Below are 25,613 nucleotides of genomic sequence, written 5' to 3' on the forward strand. Positions count from 1 at the left end.
CTCGCACAAGGATGCCTTCGTGGTTAAATTAAACCTAGGTGGAGAGCGAGAAGAAGAGGGAGGGAGGACGAGGAGAGCGGGAAGGGATAGACACGTAATTGCATCACTAGAAACAGTCGAGTCCAGTTTGTTTCAGGTATTTTAGGAGGTTGTTTCTGTTCCCTCGGTTGTGGTGGACAGGCGTGCCAAGGTGTGAGGTGGGAACATCGTGGTACCCGCTGTTCGATACCCTTGAAATGCCCAGTGCCGAGGGATGTGCCCGTACTCCTTAGGGCGGGCGGGGAGCGGGTAAGGGCCCCAACAAGGGGACCACGCAGCATCCCCTTGCCCAGGTAGAGACACGGGAGCTTTGCTGGAAGCAGAGCAAGGGCACGGCTGCACTTGAGCTTCAGATGTTCAGGCACCTCCACGAATTGCGCAGCCTCCGAGGAGGGTGAGGATGGTGAAGATTGGGCATTCGGGAGTGCCAGTTTGTTACTTAAGTGCCAAACTGTCAGCGAGGTGCTGAAGACCTGCCTGCCCTCTCTCCTGCGAGAAGCCAAAGCCAAATGAGCCACAGAAACAGCACGGCCTTTCTGGCGAGCCGTTTGGGGGCAGGTTTGGGCAGGCGGGATGACCCGTGGGTGGCCATTCGGGGACATTGGCATCCCAGGGCTGTCCCTCCAGCACTTCTCGTAGGAGCAGCACCCAGGTCGTGGGGTTCCTCGCAGCTCTGTCGCGGCATCGGGAGCGGCGCCGCTCGTACCTCACTCCCCTTCTCCATCCATCCACCCACCAGCGCCTTTGTGCTTTGACAGCCCTGCCGCCTCGACCTTCTCCGGGGCTCCGATGGAAGCAGATGGTCTGTTGTGTCCGGCCAGCCAGCGCCGAGGCCGAGGTCACCCCTGCTCTGACGGGGAGACAAAGCCGGAAGGCAGCGGTGACGGTGGCATCGCCCTTCCCAGGCGGGGGCTTCGCGGGCTCCATTATGCTGCTCACAAGGGCCCGTGTGTGCGGTGGGGTGGGGAGGGGAAGAATTTGGCTTTTCAGTGAGCTTATGCATCCCATTTAAAAAGCAGCCATCTGTTTTCACACGCCCAACAGAAGGCGGCGGGTTCACAGAGGGATGCGGGCGGCTGCAGTTTGGCATGAAGAGTGATTTCAGGGAGTCTGCGCTTCTCTCCTGGTGGGCAGGCAGAGTGCCCTCCCGTGCCAGTGAAGCCCTCCTGCCCGCCTCGGGAGCTCATCCCCTTCGCAGGTGTCAGGGTGGGGGGGGTGACCGATGGCTCAGCCTTTTTGTGAGCTGCCCCGCAGCAGGGCAGCGCCAGCACAACGGGTCATTTCTGCCCCCACGCCGCAGCCGCCCGTTAACGCTTCCCCGGCTTCTCTCTTGCACAGGCGATCCATGAACGAGATCGTCTGCGTGTCGGCCCCTTCAGCCCACGGCCTGGGGGCTGTTCACGTCTCCGTCAGCGTCGACCGGGCTCAGCTGGAGCGGACTTTGCTGTTTGAGTACATCGATGACCCGAAGGTGCAGCACATCGAACCCGAGTGGAGCATCGCCAGGTAACACAAGGCGATGTCGGGTCCTCGACGGTGGGAGAGGAGCCAGCTCGCCTGGTCTGGCTCTTCTCTCTCAGCACACGCTCAGGGAGGGCAAAAGAGAGTCTGTTCGGAAATGCACATCCCACCCAGCAGCCTGGATTTGTCAGTGCTGGGTGTCTGCGGCATTTGCATTTACCAAAATGTTACTAAAGTAGTGATTACCAAAGCAATTACAGCAGTAGCAGTCTGCACCGAGATTCTGGGAGCACAAATAAAACCCCAAGATCACTTCCATCTGCTGAAGAAGTGCACAATTGCTCATTAAAGGCTCCTTCTTGTAGTTCTGGAATAAAACAAAACCAGCAACCACCAAGAAAAGAAAAAGCTGATGCTAATCAAAATGTACTGTTTGTCCCAGATTCACTGCTAGGAGCAGGGCGGCCGGCACTGTCACGTCGCCGTGACGTCGTTGCTGCTAAAAACCCTGGGCCATCCTCGTCCCCTGGTGTTACTTTAATGGTTGTGTTCACAAGGGCTGTAACACAGCCATTCATTTCAAATTCCAATTATTTTTTAAAATTGCCCACGAAAGAAGTGAGTGTCTCACAGCAGGCTCTGCGAGATGTCTGCTTTGAGTCCGAATTCAAGATCGCGTCTGGTTTTGGGTGAGCTGGGTTTGAGGGGCTGGCCAGGACTGCTAACAGAGGTGGTCTGAAGGGAACAGCGGGGCTCTGCTGCAGGGGTGCTGGAGACACGGGTGAATCTGGGCTGTGCTGCTCCAGTTAACACATGAAAGGAGGAGCCAAGAGTGAAAGACTTTGCTCAGGGGTGCTGGCTGTAGGAGAACGGGGGGTACTCTAGCCCGGGGGGTTGTGTCCTCCCTGGGCCTGATGGCACCCGATGCTCTTCATCCCTCCCCAGCTCTATGTGACAACTTGCTGCGTCTGCAGTCCAGATGCAAGTGCCCGTCAGTTCCTTCAGTGCACGTACCATTTATCGTGTTCCTTAAAAACATTGCTATGTAAATCATTAAACACTGTGACTAATTTATTGTCTTACGTATTTAGTCTCAGCTCAGTTGATTTCTTTGGTCCCATTTCTCATCCCGTGCCTTGCAATGCTGTTGGGTGGGAGAGGGTGCAGCTGAGAGCAGAGAATCCAGCTAACTTGTGAGACACCGCTCCCCAGCGACTCGGGGGGTGGGTATTAATCGACACTGTCGCCTGGTGCCTGAAGTGTCTGCAGAAAACATCTTTCTGAGATCAACAAGCATCCTTATTGTCAAGCACAGGCTCTTTGCACAGCCCCAGCCCCTCCTGCCCGATGCATTAATCAGGTGTCTCCCGGTTCTCTGCAGCGGATACACGCCTCTGACCGTCACCGGCTCCAACCTGGACGTGATCCAGGAGCCGAGGATCCGCGTCAAGTACAACGGCAAGGAGTTTTTCAACGTAAGTCGCTGCTGTCAGCGTGGTGCTGCCGGGCTGTGCCGGGGAACATCCCTGTGCTGCAGCACGGCGGGTCCCCTCCACCTGGATGCACACGTACCGTGACTGGTGCCGGTGCTCTCTGCGCGGTGAGACTTGCCGTTGCAAAAGCTGCTGGAAGGGACTGTTTCCCTAAACTTACCCAAAGTGTTAGCAGCAAAACCTGGGCACCGTGGAAAGAGGGGTGCTGACTCACACGAATGGGAAATTATTTCCTCAGCGACACCGTAACGGCCAAGGAGTGTTCAAAGCTAGAAATGGAGGGCTCCATTTCAGGCCATCTCCATCACCCCAGATTCTGTCTTGGATCAGATAAACTTGCTTCACTCCTGAAATTCCCCCTTTTATCAGAGCCCGAGCCCTGAGAGCTCTCCTCTCCCCAGCATCCTTCCCTTCCCCGTACCTAGCTTAGCTCCACAGGCACTTTGTGACGGAAAGCCCAAGCGTAGCTGTCCCCATCGTCCCCAGCTGCTCCACGCTTCCCGTTTTAGTCCTGCTCTTTCTGTAAAAGCCCAGAGCTAGGCGCTGAGATCTGCCAGCTACGAGGCTGCTATGTTTAACTAGTCTCTCCCTAGCTGCCTCCCTATAAATAAACCTCCTATTGCCGCAGCTCTGGGCCCAGCAACCCGGTGCCAGCCCGGGGAGGGAAGGAGAGAGGGGAACCGCTTCTGAACAAGAAGCTCTCAGGCCACTTTGGCAGCTTGATCACCGCGGTAAGGCAAGGGGCTGCTTCCCTGCGCCCTCCTCGCCGTGCGAAGGATGCTGGGCGTGGGGCTCCGGGGATTTTGGTGAAGCCGGGCGTTATTTTTATGCCTCCTTCCCCTCCTCCCTCCCATCACCCTGATGTTCCCGAAGGAGGGAGTTGGTAGCAGGATTTAGGGTTGGTCTGGAATGCCACCTCTTTCCTCTATCTGTATTTTTTCGGTCCAAGAGTGAGAAACTGAAATGAATCCTCAGCTAAACGGGAACTGAGCGATGTTCTTGTATGCTACAAGTAAGAATTGTACCTCCAGGACCCGCAGAAATTATTTTGACCAAGTCAAACTGAAAAATACTGGGTTTATGCAGTGATCTTTCTGACTGAATCTGTATTATCTTGGAAATGGCAAATCATTTAGCTGTCTTTTCCTACTCCCTTTCTCCCTTCCCCTCTGAAGACCTGTTTCATCTGAGCTCTTTTTAAAAAGACATCTAATTTTGTTGTTAGCAGTTGCAGTTATACTGCTACAAAAATAATTCTGAAGACACAAAATTGAGTGAAATTAAATCTTCCACTTATGGAAGGAGGCCAAACGGTTGGGCTCTTGCTGCTTTATAAGGCAAGAGTCTCATAAATCAGCCAGCTCCCAGCTTCCAGGGCTGGAGGACCTGTGGGTGTCCTCAGCCCGGCGGGAGATGACCTTCGTCTTACCTCCAGCCCACGAGTGTCGGGTGATGGTTCCTCTCCCTCGCTGCCATTCGGGAATTGCCTCTAATCACCAATTTGTAGAAGGGACCAGGTATTCGCTGTGGGTCTGTTTCAAAGCTGGCATTGCCAAAGAGGATGCAACTGGAAAGGAAAAGAGAAAGAAAAAGGGCTAAGTGATCCGCTGTGCAAGCCTCTAGCTCCTTTAAAACACTGCTCATTTTGAAGCTCGCTTTCCATCTTTCCAGTGCCTTTGTGCTGGCTGGAGGGGAAGCAGCTTCCCTCCAGTCTATGGCCATAATGCCTCAAGCCGGGATTAAATATTCCCAGCTAAACTTGAATCCACTGGACTTTCCAAGGAGTATTTAATGAGTCAGGATATCGTTGTCCAGGTCAAGGTAAAGTTTTCCCTGCCGTCTTTCAAAGCATCGCCTTCCCCGCAGGTCTGCAAGGTGGTGAACGCCACGGCGCTGGCCTGCCTCGCGCCCCCCCTCACCCCCGAGTACCGGCCCGGCCTGGACGCCGTCGAGCGGCCGGACGAGTTTGGGTTCATCTTTAACAACGTGCAGTCTCTGCTGGTCTACAACGACACCAAGTTCATATACTACCCCAACCCGACGTTTGAACTCCTGAGCCCCACCGGGGTGCTGGAGCAGAAGCCGGGGTCACCCATCATCCTGAAGGTAAGGAGACCCGTACTCACCCAGCGGGAAGAGGCAAAAAAATCCGAGAGAGAGGAGTTTTATACTCCCTTTGGTACACTAGACCGAGTCCCATCATTTGCACAAGCTGGGAGCAAGATGGAAACCAGAGAAATGCGCTGCATCTTTGTACAGTCTTCTGTCCCCTTGTCCCCAGGGCAGAAATCTGTGCCCACCCGCTCCTGGAGGAGCAAAGCTCAACTACACCGTGCTGATCGGCGAAACGCCCTGCGCCGTCACCGTCTCCGAGACCCAGCTGCTGTGTGAGCCGCCAAATCTCACCGGACAGCACAAAGTGATGGTGAGGGACCAAACACTCCTATCGGCATCCCTTCCCTCCCTCCTGCCCATCCTTCCTCCTCCTCCTCTTCCATCTCCCTGACTCACTCAGATACTGACTGCAATTTCTTGTCCAAGAATCATCAGTATTTTAGATTTTTATGGCTGTCTGATTGGAAGCTTAAAATATTGATGTGGATTAGCGTGGAGAAACTTCTTATTCCCTCCCTGAGACTCACCACCTACTATCAGAGCTTTCTAGAAGGAACAAGTCTTTCTGGCAGTGCCTGCAGTACCGGGTACCATCCTTTCGCTGGTGCTGCTTGCTCTTCCTTCAGTAGAGAGAGACCATTTTCAGTGGGCTGTGTTCTCCCTCCTGTAGGGTAGGAAGGGATTTTATCAGTCCTTGTAGCCAGACCTGATCTGCTAAGGGGATGGAAAAGTTTTGCCTTTTCCTGAAGCAGAAGCAGCCAGGACATCTGAACACTGGACTGGTTGGATCAACGGCCTCGTCCAGGATAACAGTCGGTGTCGTCTTCTGCTTTTGGTTTTGGGCATTGCTGCTTCCTCTAATCCCCTCGCAGACCAAGCACGCAGCTGCCAAAGTGCTTGAGTGAAGCCCAAATGAGATTGTAATTGTGATTTATTTCCCTTTAAGTTCAGCATCCAAAACATACTCAGATTATCACAGTGTGATTCACAGAAGTGTAACCTGGCTGAGAGCTGTTTGCATCTGTGGCCTGGGCACATCCACGAAAAGCCAGTCCTGGCATTAACCTCCAGCGTGTTTGCTCTGTAGCTTTCACGTGGGGCTTTCTCTTCCCTTCTCTGCTCTCCCTTTCCAGTCGCTCTGATTTCTTGTCAGTGAAATTATCACTGGGTTGCTAATGTCCACGCTTTACAAAGGGACTTGAAAGCTTATAAAATGAAAGTCAAATGGAGCCATCAGATAATAAGAACAAAGCCCAGATAGTGAAGAGCTGGCACATTTATCATGGCTTGAAGCCTCCCTGTGTTCACATAAGCTGCACCCTCTGTGTTTGAAGGCGATCGGAGTCGCTGTAGTCCTGGCTGAAACAGAGGTGGTTCAGCGCTTCCTGAGGGGGCTGTACAGCCCGTGCGGTGTGTGCCCTGGCCGGGAAGGACGGGGCTTTGGGACAGGCTGACACCCTTACCCAGAGCTGCCGCTTACCTCTGTTGTGCTTTGTAGGTGCGTGTTGGTGGTATCATCTTCTCCCCCGGTTCGGTGAGCATCGTCTCAGACAGCCTCCTGACTCTGCCAGCCATCGTCAGCATCGCAGCCGGAGGCAGCCTGCTCCTCATCATTGTCATCATCGTCCTCATCGCCTACAAGCGCAAGTCCCGAGAGAACGACCTGACCCTCAAGAGGCTGCAGATGCAGATGGACAATCTAGAGTCCCGGGTGGCCCTGGAGTGCAAAGAGGGTCAGTACTGCCCGGGACCGGGCACGCTCTGTGTGCTGCAGCCCCGTGCTCTGGTTCCCCACTGGAGCACCCCAGTCACCCAATTTTTGCAGCAAGGAGCAGGGTGCGTGTCCCCGTGAGGTTTGCACGCCTGCCCCACCATGGGAGGGAGGGCAGCGACAAGTGTGTCAGCGGCAGACACGGCTCTGCTGCCTAATGTGCGGAGAATGGGATTAGAGCTTGATCCTGCTTAAGCGACATGCCTGGATCGCGTTGCGGGGATGGCGTGAGCCCCAGGGTGCCCAGCACAATATGTCCCCCCTAATCTAATGGCCTTTTAGTAAAGGGGTTTTTAAAGGCAGAGTAAGGTTGGGAGCAGAGGAGGTTTGGACCCCCAAGAAACAGCCTGTATCCCAAAAGGAAGGCAGTAGAGCTGGAAAGCTGGTCCAGTCCCTCCTCCAGATGTGAGCCCAGAGCAGCAGGAGCAGGTCTGAGGGATAGGAAGAAGCTCCTCAAGCATTTGCTGCTGGGAAATCTTGTGTGTTATTTGGAGTAGCTAGACCCACCGCTTGCAGGTTTCAACACGGACTGATCATGGCCCTGGCTGAGCCTGGCCTCTCCGCGGGGGAGCGAAGGTGGAGGTGGGCAGTCGTTTCTGTAGCTGGTGGGTCGAGACAAAAAGCTCACACTGGGGAGAGGTGCTGCTGTTGTTTCGTACATCCTTCCAGCTGGAAGGGAGCTTAGTGGATCAAAGAAAAATAAATAGAAATCTGCAAATTTCATAGTCTGACCTCTGTATAGGTAGAGAGTTGCATTGGCTTTGTTCAGCTGACTTTAAAAGGATAGCTTTGAAAGCACAGGACAAAAAATGGGATATTCAGGAGAGACCACAGCTTCAGCATGGGCACAGCCTAGCTGGGGTACAGCTGGGGTACCTTACTGAGCCAGCATTTCATACTTTGGGGAGTGAACACGAGGACACACATACAGCTGCGTAACACAGTGATGTTATGTTACGAGAGGAAGAATAAATTCCTGATGCTTGCAGCAGGCAGTTTCTGCTTCATTTTGATCTGCATCAGATTTGATTATTTTGGCAACTGTTGATAGATGAGGAGGAGAAGAAGAAGAAGAAAGGAAAATATGGGAGGTACCAAGTTATGAAAATAGATCCTCATTTCTCTCTGCAGCCTTTAAAGGTGTTTTAGGTGTGTATACACAGGTGTGAACTGCATACAAATTAATAAGCATCTTTTGTTCTCGGCATCTGCTCTGTGCAGCGTGTGCTCTCTCACTCTCAGCTGCTGAGACAGTCTCCAGGGGTGAGGGTCTGTCTGAGCTACGTGGTGAGGTCTCCTCCGAATCGGGTTCCTGAGCTGGCCCGTTTACGGTTGCTGCCGTGCCCCGGGGAGAGCAGGCAGCCAGCCCTCTGCCCCGCAGCCTCGGCTCCCGGAGCTCACGTGTGTTTCTCTGTCTTGTTCTGTTCTCCCCGAATAGCTTTTGCAGAGCTGCAGACAGACATCAATGAATTAACCAGCGACCTGGATCGCTCCGGGATCCCGTACCTTGACTATCGGACGTATGCCATGAGGGTCCTTTTCCCTGGCATCGAGGACCATCCTGTTCTGCGGGAGCTGGAGGTACGGAACAGGCTCTGCTTCCCTGAGCCCTCGGGGAAGCCACTGTGAAACCCTGAAGCACCTTTATGCCTTCCACACCAAATCTTATTAGAGCCACCGGGGTTAGCAGGATGAGCCCCGAGTTCATTTTAACGGAGAAGCTGGTGGTTTATCTCCCATCGCACACTGCTTACTCCTCTCGGTTTCTTCTCCCCAGTGTTGCTTTAGTTTTATTTTATGGCTTTTTATATTGCTATAGGCCAGCAGCAAAACGTGCCAGGTAAGTTATCGGTGTCCTTTTAAAATCCTCCTTAATCACCTTAAGAGCGCAGGGGAAGGCTGCGCGCCTGGGAGCATCCTGCCTGGAGCATCCCGCTGCTGCTGCTGCTGTTCCATGGCGTGTCCACGGGAGGGCAAGCGCTGTGCCCAGGCATGGCCGGCCTCCCGCTCGGCTGTGAGCAAGCGCTTCCATCCCCCTGGTTTTTCCACCAGTAGGGGTAAATACCCGTTTAAGATTTTCACTGAGGATTTAGAAGGATTGGTAAGATAAAAGTGTCCATCAGATCACCTTGCAGATGCGCCCTGCTCACTTGTGAGAGTGCCAAAAAAAGTGATGGTGCTTCAAGAAACTTTATCTACCACGGAACGTGGGGCTGCCGTCCTCCATCCACAGCGCAGGGATGTCCAGAGGTACCGGGCTCAGTGCTCCTTCTCGGAGACCACCATGGCTCCAGTAAATCCTGAAAATCCTGTTGCCTTCACACAGACCATGGGGTGGCCCATATTTTCAGCCAGAGATGTAAGAGGACAAAGTCTTGGTTGCTCGTGCTCCATATGGCTGTGTTGCTTTTCCAGGAAAGCGCTACTTAGCATTAATGCATCAAATCAGATTCCTTTCCAGTGGGCCACCAACACTGAGCAGCTGCCGTGGTGTTGGTAAAGCTGACGCGGGCTTTGAACCAGCCTCTCCCAGCCCATTCCCATGCCCTGAGTTTTCCAGTCCCACCCATTATGTTCGCTTTTTAAATTGCCAAGTAAGCTGATGCTCTAGCAAACAAATATGAATGTTTTTTATTTGTTTTACTCATGAAAAACAGACTTGCAGAAGTGATAAATGTGTTGCCAATTACACAGTTGCTTAATTATGTAACGTTAGTAAAACCAATACATAAGTCTCCAAGATGTTTGGTAAAGAGTTGCTTAATGTAGTTCATCATTTTCACTTGTAATGAATTACTTGAATCTGCAACTGGCTGAAAGCCTCAATTAATTTTTTACACTTGTCCCATAATAAAGCAATAGTCTAAATTAGTATTTAATTTACTTACAAGAGTGTCACTTTTTGTGCAGAGCAAGCAAAATTGTATGTCATTTATAGGGCCGTTAGCCTCAAAGCAGCAGCTTTACGGCATGCAGAGTACAGCTCGGAGCAATGATTAAAGCGAGCCGTGCTGAAGCACTGGGGGAGGATAGAAAGAGGGACGCGTGTTCAGGACTGACCAGAGACCACATTTGGGGATGCTGAGACCCTGAGAGATGAGGCGCTTGCTTGTGCACCCAGGGTTAAACCTTTCATCCCACCCATAGTGATGGCAGAGTGACCTCGCGGTGGTGCAGGGCTCCCCTCCGGTCCCTTGTCGTCCTGAGCCTTGGCTGATGGTCGTGCTCTCCTCCACCACAGGTCCAAGGGAACGGGCAGCAAAGCGTGGAGAAGGCCTTGAAGCTCTTTGCTCAGCTGATCAACAACAAAGTCTTCCTGCTGACCTTCATCCGAACGCTGGAGCTGCAGCGCAGCTTCTCCATGCGCGATCGCGGCAACGTGGCTTCGCTCATCATGACGGGTCTGCAAGGCAAGCTGGAGTACGCCACCGATGTGCTGAAGCAGCTGCTCTCGGACCTCATCGAGAAGAACCTGGAAAACAAGAACCACCCCAAACTGCTCCTCCGCAGGTAACGCAGGGGGACGGGGAGGGGACGGGGCTGTGGGCACGTCAGCATGGTCCCCTGGGCTGGCACGGCCACTCTGCTGGTGGCATCCAGGGGCTCTGCAGGACCAGGGTGCTGGTATTGAAAGGAAAACACTGCTCTCCATGGGTGGCTTTGGATGACCCATCCATTTCCTCGGCTGTCTGTGGGACACGGTGTTAACTCGACTGTATGATTCCACAGATGGCTGAACAGGGTCTTAAATTGGATCCAAGAGAGCTATTACCTCTGATGCATCTCTCTCACTCATAGTCTCCTACCTTGCCCCAGCCCCACCTCCCCACCATGACTTGGCTGAGAGCAGGTCACGCTGCCAGCACTGTCACCTCTGCCATCCAGCTGCCTCCGCGCTGCCGTGCCCTGCCTGCACCTGCCTGACCAAGCTCCTGCTTCTCTCACCTGCGTGTGCAGAGATGCCCGAGCGGTTCAGCAAAGGGGTTCAGCCTCCACCGCCGGTCCTGTGCGGGGCTGCGTCAGGGCAGCATCGTGGTGGGGAGGTGAATGGCACAAAACCTGGAGCTCTCCATCACGTGCGCATTGCAGGTACCAGGCAGTGCCCTGCGAGTCCGGGCAGGGAGCAGGAGGCACCAGCTCAGGTACAGCAAGGTCTGGAGAAGCAGAGATGCAGCTTCCAGCCCTCTTACTGCACTTCAGGCTCTTAAGGGCAGGAGCCTGATTTCTTACATGTCCGAACGGTACTTAGGGTCCTTGTCTCCCCTGAGCTGTGATATTATCGTGATGAGTAGAACATTAAAGAGCTAGTGCAGAAAAGTACCTCTTGGATGGGCAATGCCGTGAATTGCCCCTGGAGCTGTCAGGGAAAGGCAGGCTGCCCAGCAAGGCTTGGTCCCCCTCCTGATGGCAGCCCATCCTCTGCAGCCAGGGTGTTTCTGTGACCTTCACCCTCGCGTGTCTGAGCTACCTCGCAGGTATTTGTGGGCTTTATCCTCGCAGCATCCATGTCTGCCTGGATGGAGCACCAGCATTCGTGTTTCACAGCTGGGGCAACGAGCTAAAAATGGATCAAGCAACTCGCCCAAGATCATGTTGGAAGTGGCAGGAATAAAAGGGGAAAAAGTGTGCATTAATGTGGGCCAGACCAGCAGCCACAAGTAAAAGGCTACCCCTATTCTCGGTGTCGTGAGCCACCTCCATCCGTGTCCCTTTGGGTCCTGGCTGTGCTGCAGAGCCTGGCCTTGGCCGGCGGCAGGAACGCGGCTGCCCCATCGGCTGCGCCTGCGGCTCCACCGGCATCTCACATGAGCGGGTGGATGAAAGAGAGAGGAGGATTTCACAGCTCTAGGAAAAATTCAGGGATTCCTCCAGCCATAATGAATATACTTGACAGGAAATTGCTTTAAATCTGGCTGTGTTTGCGGAGGCAATAACTCATCTCGGAAAAGGAAGCCGTCTTAATTTCCCCCGTGGTTTGACAAGTCGCTGGGAAGGCGTCTTTTGCCTCAGCCAACAATAGTGACTTTTCACGGTGCTCCAAAAAAATACACAGCTGGCGATCAGAGCCGTGCCCGCTCCTCCCGCAGCACCCAGCAAAGAGACGGGCCGTGGGCAACGCCAGCAGCGTCGGGGCTGGCTGTCCTGCGCCAGGATTTAGCCATTTCATGGGAAACCTGACCTCGAGTGCTTCCAGGGATGGGGCACCCACCACCTCCTTGGGCGACCTGGTCCAGTGTTTCACCACCCTCATCCTAAAAAATTTCTTCCTTATATCTAGTCTGAATCTCCCCTCTTTTAGTTTAAAACCATTCCCCTTGTCCTACGGCTGCAGCCCTATCAAACCTGCGGCAGGAGCCCTGTGCCCCCCGCCCCCCCCCCGAGCTCCCGGGTGATCTTGGCGCACAAAACAGCCCGGGCTGGAACATCTCGTTCTGACTTAATAGAGAGTGATCAGCCACAAAGTGAGATACTTGGGGGGTTTTATTTTCTGAGCTCTCTGGTGGCAGCAGTTGATAATTGGCACTCAGTTCTTTTTCTCTTTCTTCCTCGTTTTCCCCTCTTTCTTCCATGACTACCCCTCGCGGGAGACAGCAAGAAAGTTGACATTAAATCAAATAGCTGCTCTGGTTCCTGGCACAGAGCGCAGCACACAGCAGTTCGGAGACCTAGATATAGCCGGGAAAATTAATAAAATACATATTTATTTTTGGGGGTCTCTCAGCTCTTTTTGTTTAGTTTTGTTTTATTCCCAGCGCCTCAAAAAGTCAGAGGAGCAGCCAAGGCGCTGGTTGCTGGCGTCAGACTCCTTTGGAAAGTCATCTCTGGATCGTGCTTTGCCCTTGCTATGTGGTCAACATGAGAAGTGTTTTCTCTAAGTCTAGGGATTCTCCCCTGCCGCGTTAATCTTCAGGAGCTTATTTTTTTATTTTTGGAGACAGATCTATAACAGTGTTTCGGATACCAGCCCGGCGGCGGCGGAAGAGCGATGCCTGCCGAGGGGCAGCGCGAAGCCCCGCAGCAGCTACGGCTGCGGCTCCGCAAACCCCTCCCCGCTTAGCAGAGGGAAAGAGAGGTCAGGCCCCGTGGTGACAGGCAGAGTTTAAGGGATGGCTTACCCAGCCATCCACCGCCGATCCCATTTCAAAGGCGGAGGCGGCCCCGGGAAAATACATACAGCAGACTAGTTTGCAAGGAGCCTGTGGTGTTCCTGCTGCACCCAGCCGCGAGGAAGGTTATAAGCAGCCCCTTTCCTCAGCCAGTGTCGGACACTGATGATTAACTTAATTGTTGGCCATCCCCGGGACTGATGCACTGCAGATATCTCACGGCATCAGTCTGTGTCAAGAGGAGAGCGACATTCGGTGCTTGAAGGCAAGGAGAAGTGGGATTCGACAGATGCTTTGAGGTGTTTCTTTTTGGTCTTCTATTCAGCTGATTCTGTATTTGTGATAAAGAAATAAAAGGGAACAGCTAGACACGGGAGTATCCAGTACCCTTCTGTCACACAATATGCCCCAGCTTCTCTGTCACTCCATATTTCAGTTATTTTTACGGTGCCGGTGTCAGGCCAAGAGCAGCCAACAGAGATGGGATACAGCATTACTTCCCTGGTAGGGCTAATCGGGAGGCTTGCCAATTCTTAATTTAATATTCTATTAACAAAGTAGTTTATTAAATTAATATTCACCCTGAAGTCCTGAATGTATCATTTTCTGAGTTTTTCACCTATTCCTTAGTTTGTGTCGCTGGCTCTCCATTTTCCATGGCTCGCTGGTGTGGCAGTCTGCTAGTGCTTCTCCTCCTTAATTGGGTGACTGAAATATTTTAAACGAGAGAACAATGTGTGTGTCAATTTGTAGGATGAATTTTTAGGCAGTTAATCAATTCAGGCTTAAATTCTTTGGAGACCTGCAGACATTTTCACAAATTCCTGGCAGATGTTGCAATCCTAAGAGATGATGGATAACGTGACCCCGGGTCCGTTTGCCGACTGGCGTCAGTTTTTGTTTGCTGAAATCCGTGGCTCCCGTTCATACTTGATCTGCTTGACTTTGTGATCAAACCTTGTTTCTTCTATAGTGTGTGTTTTTCATTAAATGCCAGAGTTTTCAGTCATGCGGGGTGCTGTATAAATACGTACCAAGGGGCAGTCCCTGATTCAAGGCAGCAGAGCAGATGGAGGAGAAGAGGGAAAATGGGTCCGGAACGGGATGGTGACTCGCTCCAGGTCAGGGTACGGGCAGAGGCTCGGCGCGTTGCCGTGCCCGCCGGGCATCTCCTGGGCGGGTTGGTGGCACGGGAGGTCGAAACAGCAGTTGGCAGGAATGGCACCGGGAGCAGAGCTGCCGGCCAAGGGGATGAAGGCACAGAGAGGTGCCCAGACCCGGCGGGACTGCTGCCCTGCTGCTGCTCACGGAGAAGGTGAAGGGGGGCATGGTCCCCAGAGGAAGGGGTGCTGCAGAGGGCAAGATGTTGGATCCAGTCCTCTTTGCTTGTTGAAATTTGGATCAGATCCTGGTATCACACGTGGCATGAGGGAAAGGCTGGTGGTGCAGAGAGCCAGGCTGCCCAGGGTCATGTTCGCAGCTGGCCCAGCTGCGGCAGAGCAGCTCTGCCCGGCAGGACTTGGTGGGTATGCTGGCAGCCTTGCCTGCCTGCCTGCCTGCCTGCCTGCCTGCCTGCCACCCCCAGCCCGAGCTGCGTGGTTGGGGCTCAGATGTGGAGTGTGAGACACCAGTACAGCCATCCTATCCTTGTCCCAGGAAAAAGGGTTGTGGTGCTTTAAGGAAAGTCTCCGGGTCCTGCAGAGCCAGCATTAAAAACTATCATTAGGAGCCATTGTATTTAAATTAGAGATAATCTTGGGCACAATGTGAGGAGAGGAGGCTGGGTGGGACTGGGGAGAAAGCTGCAATTTCCCTGCCATTGTCACTTTGCTGTCCCTGATTGCCAGCAACGCTGCAAATCCCAGCGATTTACTGAGCCAGGCTGTAATTTGCACCACGTGCGAGAAGCCAGAGTGTCACCAGGCTCCCCGTCACCAGCCCCATCAGGGCAGTGACGGGCTGTCAGCTGGGCAAGCTGCTGTCAGCTCCGTGCGGCGGGGGATGCGCAGCGCTGCCTGCATCCTGCTGCCTGCATCCTGCTGCCTGCATCCTGCTGCCTGCCTTCTCCAGAGCCACAGCCCCGGTTCAGAGCACGGCGGGGAGATTTGGGGCCTCTGATACGTGGTTTGGTTTTGTATGTAACATGCGTGTCCTCCTGGCTTGCCTAGGACCGAGTCGGTGGCTGAGAAGATGCTGACGAACTGGTTTGCCTTCCTCCTCCACAAGTTCCTCAAGGTAAGGAGGGATGGAGCTCAGACCCTGCTGCCGCTTTGCTGCCTCTTCCGGCAGCCGTCCCCAGGGTGAATCCAGGCTTGAAACTCTTCGGTCAGACTTCAAGTCAAAAGATGTAGTAGCAAGAGAGGGGAGGTGGAAATTTGCTCGGAGATGCCTACACGGGCTGAGCCAAGCTGTCAGAGCCTCCGTGCTCAGCCTTCTGCAACCCCCACCCAGATCACCTGGTGTAACTCTCCTGTAACAGAGTTCCTGTTGCACCTCTTTAGTGCTTAGGAGAAATTCTGACTAACATCTCAGTGCCTGGGCTTCCATATTTTCTAATTTTATTTGTGGGTTTGGAAGCCCCACAGAATTTGCCTCGTGGGAGTGAACAATGAGATCAAGATCTCAAATTCCTTTTTTACAGCCATATAGATTCAGTAGAGATTTACCAAGCCAAAGACAACATACCCATTGAGCAGCAGAGCTCATGGTTTTGGCTGTCCTCTCCAGGAGCTGCTGGGGGCTGAGCCTGGATTGCACATGTGCTAAAGATTGAGTCAATGGGACTGTGCCTCTACTGAAACGAATCATGTGCAAAACCTGTCTGCAGGCCAGTGGTCCTGGAGGAGATGCACCTTCACCTCTGTGTTAGTTTTGCTGTCTGTCTCATCGTGTAGGAATGTGCCGGAGAGCCGCTCTTCATGCTCTACTGTGCCATCAAGCAGCAGATGGAGAAGGGTCCAATTGATGCCATCACAGGAGAAGCCCGTTACTCCCTCAGTGAGGACAAGCTGATCCGGCAGCAAATTGAGTACAAGACTCTGGTGAGTGATCACTGTAGAAGCTGCTATTGAACCGTTTCTGTCCTCCCCACTTGGACATGAGCTGTTCTGACCTCTGGGCCTGCGATTAGGACACTACCATGAAGCACACGTGTTGCCAGTGCAATAAAGCCTCGTGCTGCTAAACCCGTGCCCATGTCAGGCATGTCCCGATTTGCAGGTGCAAACAGCCTGAGCTAAGGTTGTGAAAGGAGGGTTTGAGGGGAGCGTTTTACCTCCCTGTGCATTGAGCGTTGCCCTCCCTCTAGCAAAGAAAAATGGATATCCAGGGCTCCCATCTCAATAATCCTTATAAAGATACGCTAGATGCAACAGCAATGATGCAAATAGGGATGCAGTATTTTTTTTTTATGAGAAAGGGTTGTTGTAACAGATGTGGTTATAGTTCTCCTGGATGCTTGTCTGAAGGCCTTTAGAGCATGGTGTGGTTCTCCTTCACTTCCAGATCCTAAACTGCGTGAACCCGGATAACGAGAACAGTCCAGAGATCCCTGTGAAGGTGCTGAACTGTGATACCATCACTCAAGTCAAAGAGAAGATCCTCGATGCAGTATACAAAAACGTCCCGTATTCTCAAAGACCGAGAGCTGTTGACATGGACTTGGGTAGGAGCTTCCCTGCCTCGTAGGAAGGGAGAGATCAGAGAGGTTGTTATTATCAGTGATTCTCCATGGGTTTTGCAGAGCTCGAAAGCTAGAGCTCAGGCTGCGCAACAACGTACACATTTCTGCCCTTAGAAAGCATGGGCACTGCTCCTTCCTGCCAGATAGGTTTGGAACTCGGTGCTATCAGCTAATTGTCCATTGACCACAGAGTAAATGATTCCTGAAGCCTCCTTCACTCTGCTGAGCAAAACTTCTCCCCAAGCTTGTGTATCCTACCAGAGTCCGTGGCGTGGGGATCAGAGGGGCTGGGAAGGTCCTGCACCTTGGTTTAAATGCTGCAGAACCCTCTGCACTTTGCTGCAAGAAAATATCAGTGTGACCTTCCGTGTAGTTGTAAGATTTAAGAGCAGAATTTAGCTTTGGGTGCCTCTTCCTGGGGGGTGGGCTTTTCTACAGGCACGTCTGTCCAGCAGTTACTTGGGCCAGAAGTGGATGGAGCTGGTTAGTGCCTTTTCCCTCTCTGACTGGTTTTTGCCTCTCCTGCAGAGTGGCGGCAGGGCCGGATAGCTCGTGTGGTCCTGCAGGATGAAGACATCACCACCAAGATTGAAGGAGATTGGAAGCGCTTGAACACCTTGATGCATTATCAGGTAAGAACGCAGCCTTAGCAGACAGCTCCCAGAGAGCTGCCAGGAGGGAAGAAAAGCAAAGCAAAGCAGAAATTTAATTCCCAAGTATCTCATCTACGAAGACAGACAGGGAGGTCACATTTATGCGATAAACCAGAAGGGTTCAATGTGCTTATGCATTACATGGGAAAGCAACCTTGACGTGGATCTTAAAGAGACTAGCAGAGTTGAAAATTGGCTAAATTGAAGCCACCAGCCGTGCTTGTGAGATAGAGGGAGCAGAGGAGAGGGCTGAGCTGCTGCTGTTGGAGGTGTGGGGCCGGGGGAGGGATGGTACACGGGGCTCGGGTCTTGCGTGGGGGTCTGAGACAACCAGGAGTGCAGCAGGGAGGGAAGAGGAGTCTCTGCCTTCCTTCAAAGCATTGCAAACACCACACGATCTGATGATCTGATCCAAAGCACCAGGCTGCAGCGGCAGCTCGTCTCTAATACTCGTCACCTTCCTACGTGTTGACTCTTGAGCATTGTGCAAGGAGTGAAAAAGGGAAACGGAGCAAATACTACAAATACTGTCACACGGGAGGGTCGGGGGAGTGCTGCGGGGAGGTGTGGGATGAAACCAGGTCAGGAAAGGGTGACTATCAGGGACTACTTCTTGCAAAGTGACATCAAACCTCTGAAGTCCCAGACCTAGTCTTCCAAGCCAAGTAACAGGAGGTTTGCCACTAAAGTCCTATAAAACTAAGTTAGTCAGTGAAGATGCTCTATCAGCCAGGGCGGGCGAGGTGACCTAAGAAATTCTTACCATCTTTAGCTTTGGCAGCACACGTGTCCCAGCCCAGGCTGCCCTGCCTAGGTGTGTATCTGTTGGAAAGGGCTTCTTACGGTGTGCGAAAGATGGAAAGAGAGGTAAAGAGAGAGCTGAGGAGGGTTTGGTTTTGTTCAAAGCCTGTCTGCAGCAGAGGATAACTGCATTAATTGGGACCTGTAACCTCCTACTGTCCATCACTACCTACACAGAAGTGTTTAGTATTTAATCTGGCATCTTTCCCTGTTTATACACCAGCTCCAGTCCATCAGCGTGACTCGTGCTGTGTAAGTTGAACGTGAGCCAGTATTGACAGGAGCCATATAATCAGGGAGCGAGGCAGCGAGAATGGCATAAATATGCAAAGCGCATGTAAAAAAGCACCTCGAGGGTCAACTTTTCCAAGCAGCCTGAAGGATTTAAACACAGATTACCGTAAAATGTCATAGGAGTTGTGCAGATTAATTCCATTGTTTCTAAAATCTGTTTTACCTGGCAGTTGCAAGGGATTAACCAACATGCAGGGAAGCAGCGAGACTTTATTATGCCTTGATCTTTAAAAGTCATCTTAAGGAAGTCACGAGTGAAAGCTGTGTTTGTCTGGGGCGTGTTGGATGCTAGGGGAGGGAGCACTTTCATTTTAGTGCCTGTGGGAAAATCTGAGCCACAAGTTTACCCTTAAAATAAACAAAATCCTTGCAGCACTCAAGATGCTGCAGCTATTCCTGCCATTTGAATGTCAGTTTTGCTCTGGAACAAAGTAGAAGTTTGCTGCCAAACATCTAAACAGGTAGCGATTGCACATGTGTCTCAACCGCTCCAGCCTGAGCTCTGCGCAGCCCGGCAGAGCTGTTTCAGCCCTGAAAAAGAAGCCAAATTCTCTGCACTGCAACAGAAGTCTTGTCAAGGCAGGGCTTTTGCCAAAAACAAACAGCAATATATATATATATATATATTTTATTCCTACCAGGTTTCTTTCTGTTTGAGTAATAAATGTTTTTATTAGGTATCAAAAATACAGATGCTCCAGGACTACACAGTAAAACAAATATGTGGGCAAAGGCACAGCTCTGAAGAGGGTGTAAAAGCATTTGAGTTTCAAGCGCTGCGCTCTCACCATTTTAACAGGAGCGTTACATATAAACCAGGTGTGGTTCAAGCCATAAAAATGAAATCTAGATTTCTCCAGCTTCTGGAGGACAAGAGGATTTCTAAATTTCTAGAGAAAAGAAAAGCTAGCTCTGTAAAGGCACCTCCATCTTCTATTCAGAGCTGTCTTGTCTTTATTCTGATCTGAAGGCAAAGGGATCTCTGGATTTGCAAAGGGATCTCTGGACCAGAACCTGCCCCATCCTCGCAGCCCTGCCCCTGCTCCTGATTTCTGGGGTCCGTTGGCTCCGCAGCCCCGTTCCCTGCAGCTCCTGGGCTCGAGCTGCTGCCAGGGACCACACCAGCCTCCTCCTCCTCCTCCTCCTCCTCGCCGTGCTCCGGGGCAGGGTGGGGAGGCTCTGCAGAGGGCAGTTATTTAGTTCCAAGAGTTTCTCAGTTCCACACTTGGCTGCTGGATTTTGACACTCTTACATTTGTTTTCTACATGTTTAGGATGACAAAAATACAGTATATATCTGCATCAACTGATAAAATGTATTCTTCATGGGAAGCCTTCGCATGCAAAAGCCAGATTTGATTTAAAGAGAAATATTCATCTTTCTGTAATGTTTTTGAACCACTTTGTAGAATTATAGAGAGAACTGTATGCCTGCTGCTTATTTCTTCATTTATAAAAATAGACCTATAGGTTAAATAGGTGTAATTCTTTGTTAAATTCTCTGGAGCTTTTAAACTATGTTGTAAGGAATTCTATTACATTTGTGTAGTATCCTTTTGGTTTCATGCCTGTTAAACTCCATGGGAGAGTCTCACCCCGTGTGGCTTTCCTCAAGAAAAATGAAACACTGAATTTAATATCAAATGATTTACAGTGGCTCATGCAGGGTTAACTCAGAGGCAGCAGAGCATGAATACCTGTCAGCCACTGTGAGTCTGGAAAGGCCAAGAGACTATAAAACTATTTTAAATGAAAAATTAGAAGCAGAGAGGGAAGATTTATGTGGAAAACGAGACTTAGGAGCCGAGGGTGGCGTGGACGTGGAGCCAGCATCCTCACTGCATCCTCACTACCCCACGCAAACGCAGTATTATTGTCTGGGCTTCTGCGCTGCTGCTCTCCCCGCTCCAGGTTTTATTTTTCTTTTCTTTAAGGTGTTTTGTGCAGCACATTTCCAGCTTGTAGAAGAATCAGAATATTTATAAAGTTGTAAAACAGCCAGCCAGCTTCGCAGGCGTCTCTGGGGTTTTATGGGAGTGTGGCAACAGCAGAGCGAGATGGGAAACGAATGTGTGTTCCATCTGATGCTAATTTGCACGCTGGTATTTTTTAGCTGACAAGAGCCATTCGACCCAAAATTTAGAGAGTGAGAGTGCTCTGTGTGTGTGTGTGGAATTTTTAATACCTCTCTCCCAGTTAACCACAGCCCTGGTGGAAACGGATCCCGGCACGGCGGCCGGGGAGCTGCTGCCTCGGCGGGAGCACCCTGGGCTGCCGGCGCGCTCCTGATTCTCCCTAGTGAGATTGAACTGAAGTGGCAGCTAATAACAGCCTAAGAAAATAATATCACCACTGATCGTTTCTTCCATTGACTTAATAAATTGGATGAAGTGAGGCAGGAGCAGAAGAGGAAATAACAGAGGTGTTTGAAGTGTTTTGCTTAGAAATATCTCACTATTGTACGGTGAAACACAAGTGACTATTATTTCCACTATTACTAGCAATAATAATAACCTGCATTTACATGAAACCTTTCATCTGAATGGAACCCAAAGCCTTGGAGGCAGCGATGATTGCTGCGTGCAGGTCACCTCGCAGCGGCAGACCTACGAACACCCCTTCTGCAGATAGCGCGAGGAGGTGCTGGGGGAGACAAATCCAGCTGCTGGAGTTTGTCCCTTCTGGGACTGCTGGCAAATAATGGAGGACTTAGCCCCGAAAGCGATTTCTCCAGCATGAAAAGGCATTTTTGGTGCATTTCCTCTACATGATTTGTTGGCTGGGCCCCGGCGGGTCCGGCCGCCTGCGAGATGCGGTGACTCGACTCCCTGCTCCCTTGCCGTGCTGCACCACGGGCCACGAGTTCGAAATTAAAAGACACTCAGGCTCAATCCCTGGAAACCTGCAGGTTCTTAATTAAGGGAAATAAGTTTAAAAACTTCCAGTGACTACTAGATTTATAGGGAGGATAAAATTAAACATGGCTACTAAAATCTGCTATAACAAAATCTTGTTAGCACTAATGTTCATTTATAGTTTGACTTCCAAGCATTTAATTCCTTCTCTGGTGCAGTAGAGGGACTGACAATTTAATACCCTGAAAGATGGCTTTATGACTTGCTCAGTTGTAAATCAAACTTTTAAAGTTCTTAAAAATTGCTAAAATAAAAAACGGTTTAATAGGAATGTTTTATGGTCCATAACGTTATTATAGCCGCTTTATTCCCTCTGCATTGTTACTTTAATTGGATCACAACAATTCTTGAGATTCTCATTTTTATTGGGTAAAACGTAATCTTAAATCAGAACGACCAAAAACCATCTTCAATACGTCTTTTGATTTATCACTCCTTTCCTTCGGTCCCTTGCTGTAGAGCTGCTGCTGCCGACCCAGCGCAGAGCTCAGCCAGACCAGGCTGGCAGGATGGGTCCCCGTACCCCGGGGAGCGCCGTGCCGCACCGACAGCTCCCTGCCAGGCTGGGCGCTGGGGATTTCTGGTACCTGCGCTCGCTGATCGCAGTGCGGACGGTGGATCTCACTGATTTTCTTCTCTTCCTTTGCCTCCCCAGGTATCAGACCGCTCGGTTGTGGCTCTCGTTCCCAAACAGACCTCCTCCTACAATATTCCTGCCTCGGCCAGTATATCCCGGACGTCTATTAGTAGATACGGTAAGAAGCGGAGTTAAGGGCTGGGCACGACACCAGCCCTGTCGTGCAGGCTCACAGTTTTAAATGATGGGGATGGTATTGAAGCTGCCTTTGTTGCAGGAGGGCAGCACCTGAAAGGAATTAGGTGGGGAAAAAGCAGCAGCTTCCCCCGAAGAGCCACACCACGTCAGCCAAAATGAAAGTACGTTCACGTGCCAAACAGAAAAATGTCCTTGGCTACGGTTTTTTTGCAAAGGCTTTTTCATTCATAAGCACAACAGCAAAAAAGACTAGAGAAGGTGAGAGGAGGGAAAAGGAAATGCCAAGCACAACGTGAGCAGCCTTTGGAAATGGGGGTCTTGGAAAAGCCCAGGGAAAGGCTTTTGGCTCAGAGGGGATGGATGCTGCAGAGCAGCCGTGGGGCTCCCGCTGCAGGAAAGCAGCTTGGTGTCCTTGCACGTAAGCAGGGCTGCGCCCGAGAAAAGCCTGATTCCTTCATCTATTTCTTCTCTCAACGGAGGATCCTGAATTCTTAGCTAATGGGTCAGAAACGGGTAACGGCAATCTTAACTCGGCGTGCTTGGATGCGCACACCTGGGAATTGGTTATTTGCATAATAGCAGGGCTCGGCACTTTGCTGAGGGTCCCTGAAGACGCTGCAGCCTGAGTAAATGAGTCTGCGAGGTGCCAGGTGTGCGTTTATAGCACTAAATCCACAATAATAGTAATAATATACTTCCATAAAAGGCAGCAGTGGCAAAATCTCTGGTGCGCTGATCTTTCATTATCTTTCATTTTACAGAGTGTTTTACAAATGAGAGGTCTCCTGACGAACCCATCTCCTCCTCTTGTTTATAGCTCCCAAAATAATGGGGTTTTTTGTCGAGCAAGGGTTCTGAGGAGCCGTCCACAGGAGAGGCTTTAGGCAAAAGCCAGGAGAAAAGGCATTTCTCCCTGCAAGGTGTAATCCCGAGTGCCCAGCACTTCCCACGCTTCAGGTGATGGAAAAACCAAGGCTGGGTCACGCAACCTCAGTCCTCGTTGATCTGTGTCAGATGGAAAAGCCTTTGCAAACTGCCAGTGTGAACTATCATTGCTCACGTTAAGATTAATACTTCTAATTGTGCAGACAGAATTTAAATGAGGTACTTATTTACGTCCCCCATTATATATCAGTACAGAGCTATGTTTAAAAATAGAATCACTAGATGCTTCCCTAGCTGTCCCCCTGTCTGTCTCCTTAATTACATCAGTTGGAGTACTCATTTATCTAAGCCTTCATCAAGGATGAAAATCTAGCTAGTTTACTGGTAGACTTGCATATTTCCCTCGACTGATTTATGATTGATCCCCTTCCTCTCGATGAGGAGGCTGAGCAGCGAATTGGAGGCTAAACTTGAGAAAAATGCACGAGGTTCCCAGAGAACAAAGAAATTTAGAGAGAGGAAAAAAAAAAACCCGACAGCGCACGGCTGTGCTACGCAGCCCCGTGTCTTGGCTTGAAGATGCTGCGGATGGATCAGCATCCAGGGAGGCACGTTCTCTGGGAAGTTAAATATCTCTCACATCCCTCCATGGTTTCCAAGCAATTAAGGGAATTAAAAAAACTTTGTCTGCTCCCCTCTGAGCTCCCGTTTCCCTGCTGGGGAGGAGGGCAGAGGCAGGGACCGCAGGGAGGCTGGACCCAGGGGCGGCACAGCCGGGATGCAGGACTGGCCTCGGGCTCCTTGAGCTCCTGTGGCTCTAAGGAAAGCCTCAAGAACAAAACCAGCAGTTTCTTCTGCCCTTTGTGCTGGTTGTGCCGGGCAGCTTGTTATTATTTACAAAATGCTGGTATCAGGAGTGCTGCAGGAGCTGGTGCCCGGGGTTATCGCGCACGAGCTGTGGCTCGCGGGGATGTCTTGCATGGACCTGTATTTGTTCAGGTAAGTAAAGGATGTGAATGAAGTAGGAAAGTCCCACATCTGAGTGTGAAAAGGGAAAGGCTCGAGTCTGAGGGACTCTGTTCAGTGAAGACCAACGCGTACCTTTGGCAAACGCCAAATTTTGCTGGTGCCTGGGTGGTATTACATTTCATTTCCCTGTAAAAAAAAAAAAAAAGCCAGTGCAGATGATTTTGGCGTCAGCGAGCCTGGCGGCGTCACTGAGAAGAGACAGGGGAAAAAGGGGTTTGCTTTGAGCATGACTGGCTGCTTTTCCTGTCCTTCAGACTCCACCTTCCGCTACACCGGCAGCCCTGACAGCCTGCGCTCCCGGGCCCCCATGATCACCCCCGACCTGGAGAGCGGGGTCAAGGTCTGGCACTTGGTCAAAAACCACGACCACGGAGACCAGAAGGAAGGAGACCGGGGCAGTAAGATGGTGTCTGAGATCTACCTGACCAGACTATTAGCTACAAAGGTAACTGCCATACGTGAAATTCCCTTGGGAAATGCGTAGGGAGGTCCATATAGATGCACTTGCTGGGGGTCCTGCGCAGTCCCTAATGGTGCTCAGCTCCTGGTGGGGACTGTCCCTGTCGGGCTTTCCTGGGCCCCAGGGGTTGGATGGCTCGTGGAACAGCGACAGAAACACAGCCCAGATTTCCTCACGCTGCAAGGTGATTGCTGCAGAACTCCGTTCTCCTGCACGGTGTTAAAGCACAAAGAGTTGGACAGACACAGCAGTGCCTGTAAATATTTAACCGGTTTCCTTGGCCGGAGAGAGTTTTCCTGCCTTTTGCCCTGTGTTCATCACTGTAGATAATGCAGATTTGCTTTTGAAAGCGAAAGAAATTGTTTCAGGTTAGAAATAAAGAGTAAGGGCAGCCGTGAGTAGCTGCAGGCTGGAGCATTCCCCCCGGGATCCTCCGGCAGTGCGGTCAGCGTTCGTAAAGACCCCGACCTTACTTATTCCTCTGGGGTCCGTGGCGGCACTTTGCGGGGCTGCACGGAGCTGGCAGCACCATCTGGCATCCCCTCCTGCCACCGCTGCTTAACCGAGCGTGCGCCCGTCCCTCCCTTCACCTTCTCGGTTGCTGCTCCCATTAGGGTACGCTGCAGAAATTTGTGGACGACTTGTTCGAGACGCTGTTCAGCACCGTGCACCGCGGCAGCGCGCTCCCGCTGGCCATCAAGTACATGTTCGATTTCTTGGATGAGCAGGCGGATAAGCACGGCATCCATGACACAGATGTGAGGCACACATGGAAGAGCAATTGGTAAGAATGGAGGAGGAGGGTGGAATTGGGGCCAGACCTGAGCATTAAGCACTTATCTGTGTCCTGGGGAGAAACAGAGATGGGGAAGAGCTTTGGGAAGGCTGGAACAACCAAGGCCCATAGTGCCAAAGCATGAGCTGTACCACCAAGCCGTGCTAATGCTTTTCAACCAGCACCGCCGCTGTCCCAGTGCCCCGTGCCGATGTGGCAGTAGGGTTTGATCCTGGTTCGTGCTGCCGCCGCGCACGCGCGAGCTGAAACCCCGGCGCAGTGTCAAACCACGAGCCTGGCTATCGCCGAGTCCTCCGCGCGGGTGGGAGCTGGGCACTGGCCTCAGGCCGTAGATCCAC

At 51.6% G+C, this 25,613-nt stretch overlaps 1 protein-coding gene across 3 annotated transcripts in view; it reads left to right on the forward strand.

Annotated features, from left to right (window-relative positions):
- PLXNA2 (plexin A2) overlaps positions 1-25,613 on the forward strand; it is a 171,553-nt gene that overhangs the window by 142,239 nt on the left and 3,701 nt on the right. For all 3 annotated transcript variants that reach the window (XM_075775789.1, XM_075775791.1, XM_075775790.1), the window contains 14 exons: positions 1,378-1,545; positions 2,882-2,975; positions 4,860-5,099; positions 5,275-5,418; positions 6,607-6,841; positions 8,318-8,460; positions 10,121-10,389; positions 15,155-15,221; positions 15,881-16,027; positions 16,491-16,650; positions 17,197-17,300; positions 21,986-22,085; positions 24,274-24,464; positions 25,094-25,263. In XM_075775789.1, coding sequence (XP_075631904.1) covers positions 1,378-1,545; positions 2,882-2,975; positions 4,860-5,099; positions 5,275-5,418; positions 6,607-6,841; positions 8,318-8,460; positions 10,121-10,389; positions 15,155-15,221; positions 15,881-16,027; positions 16,491-16,650; positions 17,197-17,300; positions 21,986-22,085; positions 24,274-24,464; positions 25,094-25,263 — 2,232 coding nt within the window. The remainder of the gene's footprint in view (positions 1-1,377; positions 1,546-2,881; positions 2,976-4,859; positions 5,100-5,274; positions 5,419-6,606; positions 6,842-8,317; positions 8,461-10,120; positions 10,390-15,154; positions 15,222-15,880; positions 16,028-16,490; positions 16,651-17,196; positions 17,301-21,985; positions 22,086-24,273; positions 24,465-25,093; positions 25,264-25,613) is intronic.

Source organism: Balearica regulorum, chromosome 25 (genome assembly GCF_011004875.1).
Source record: "Balearica regulorum gibbericeps isolate bBalReg1 chromosome 25, bBalReg1.pri, whole genome shotgun sequence".
NCBI lineage: Eukaryota > Metazoa > Chordata > Aves > Gruiformes > Gruidae > Balearica > Balearica regulorum.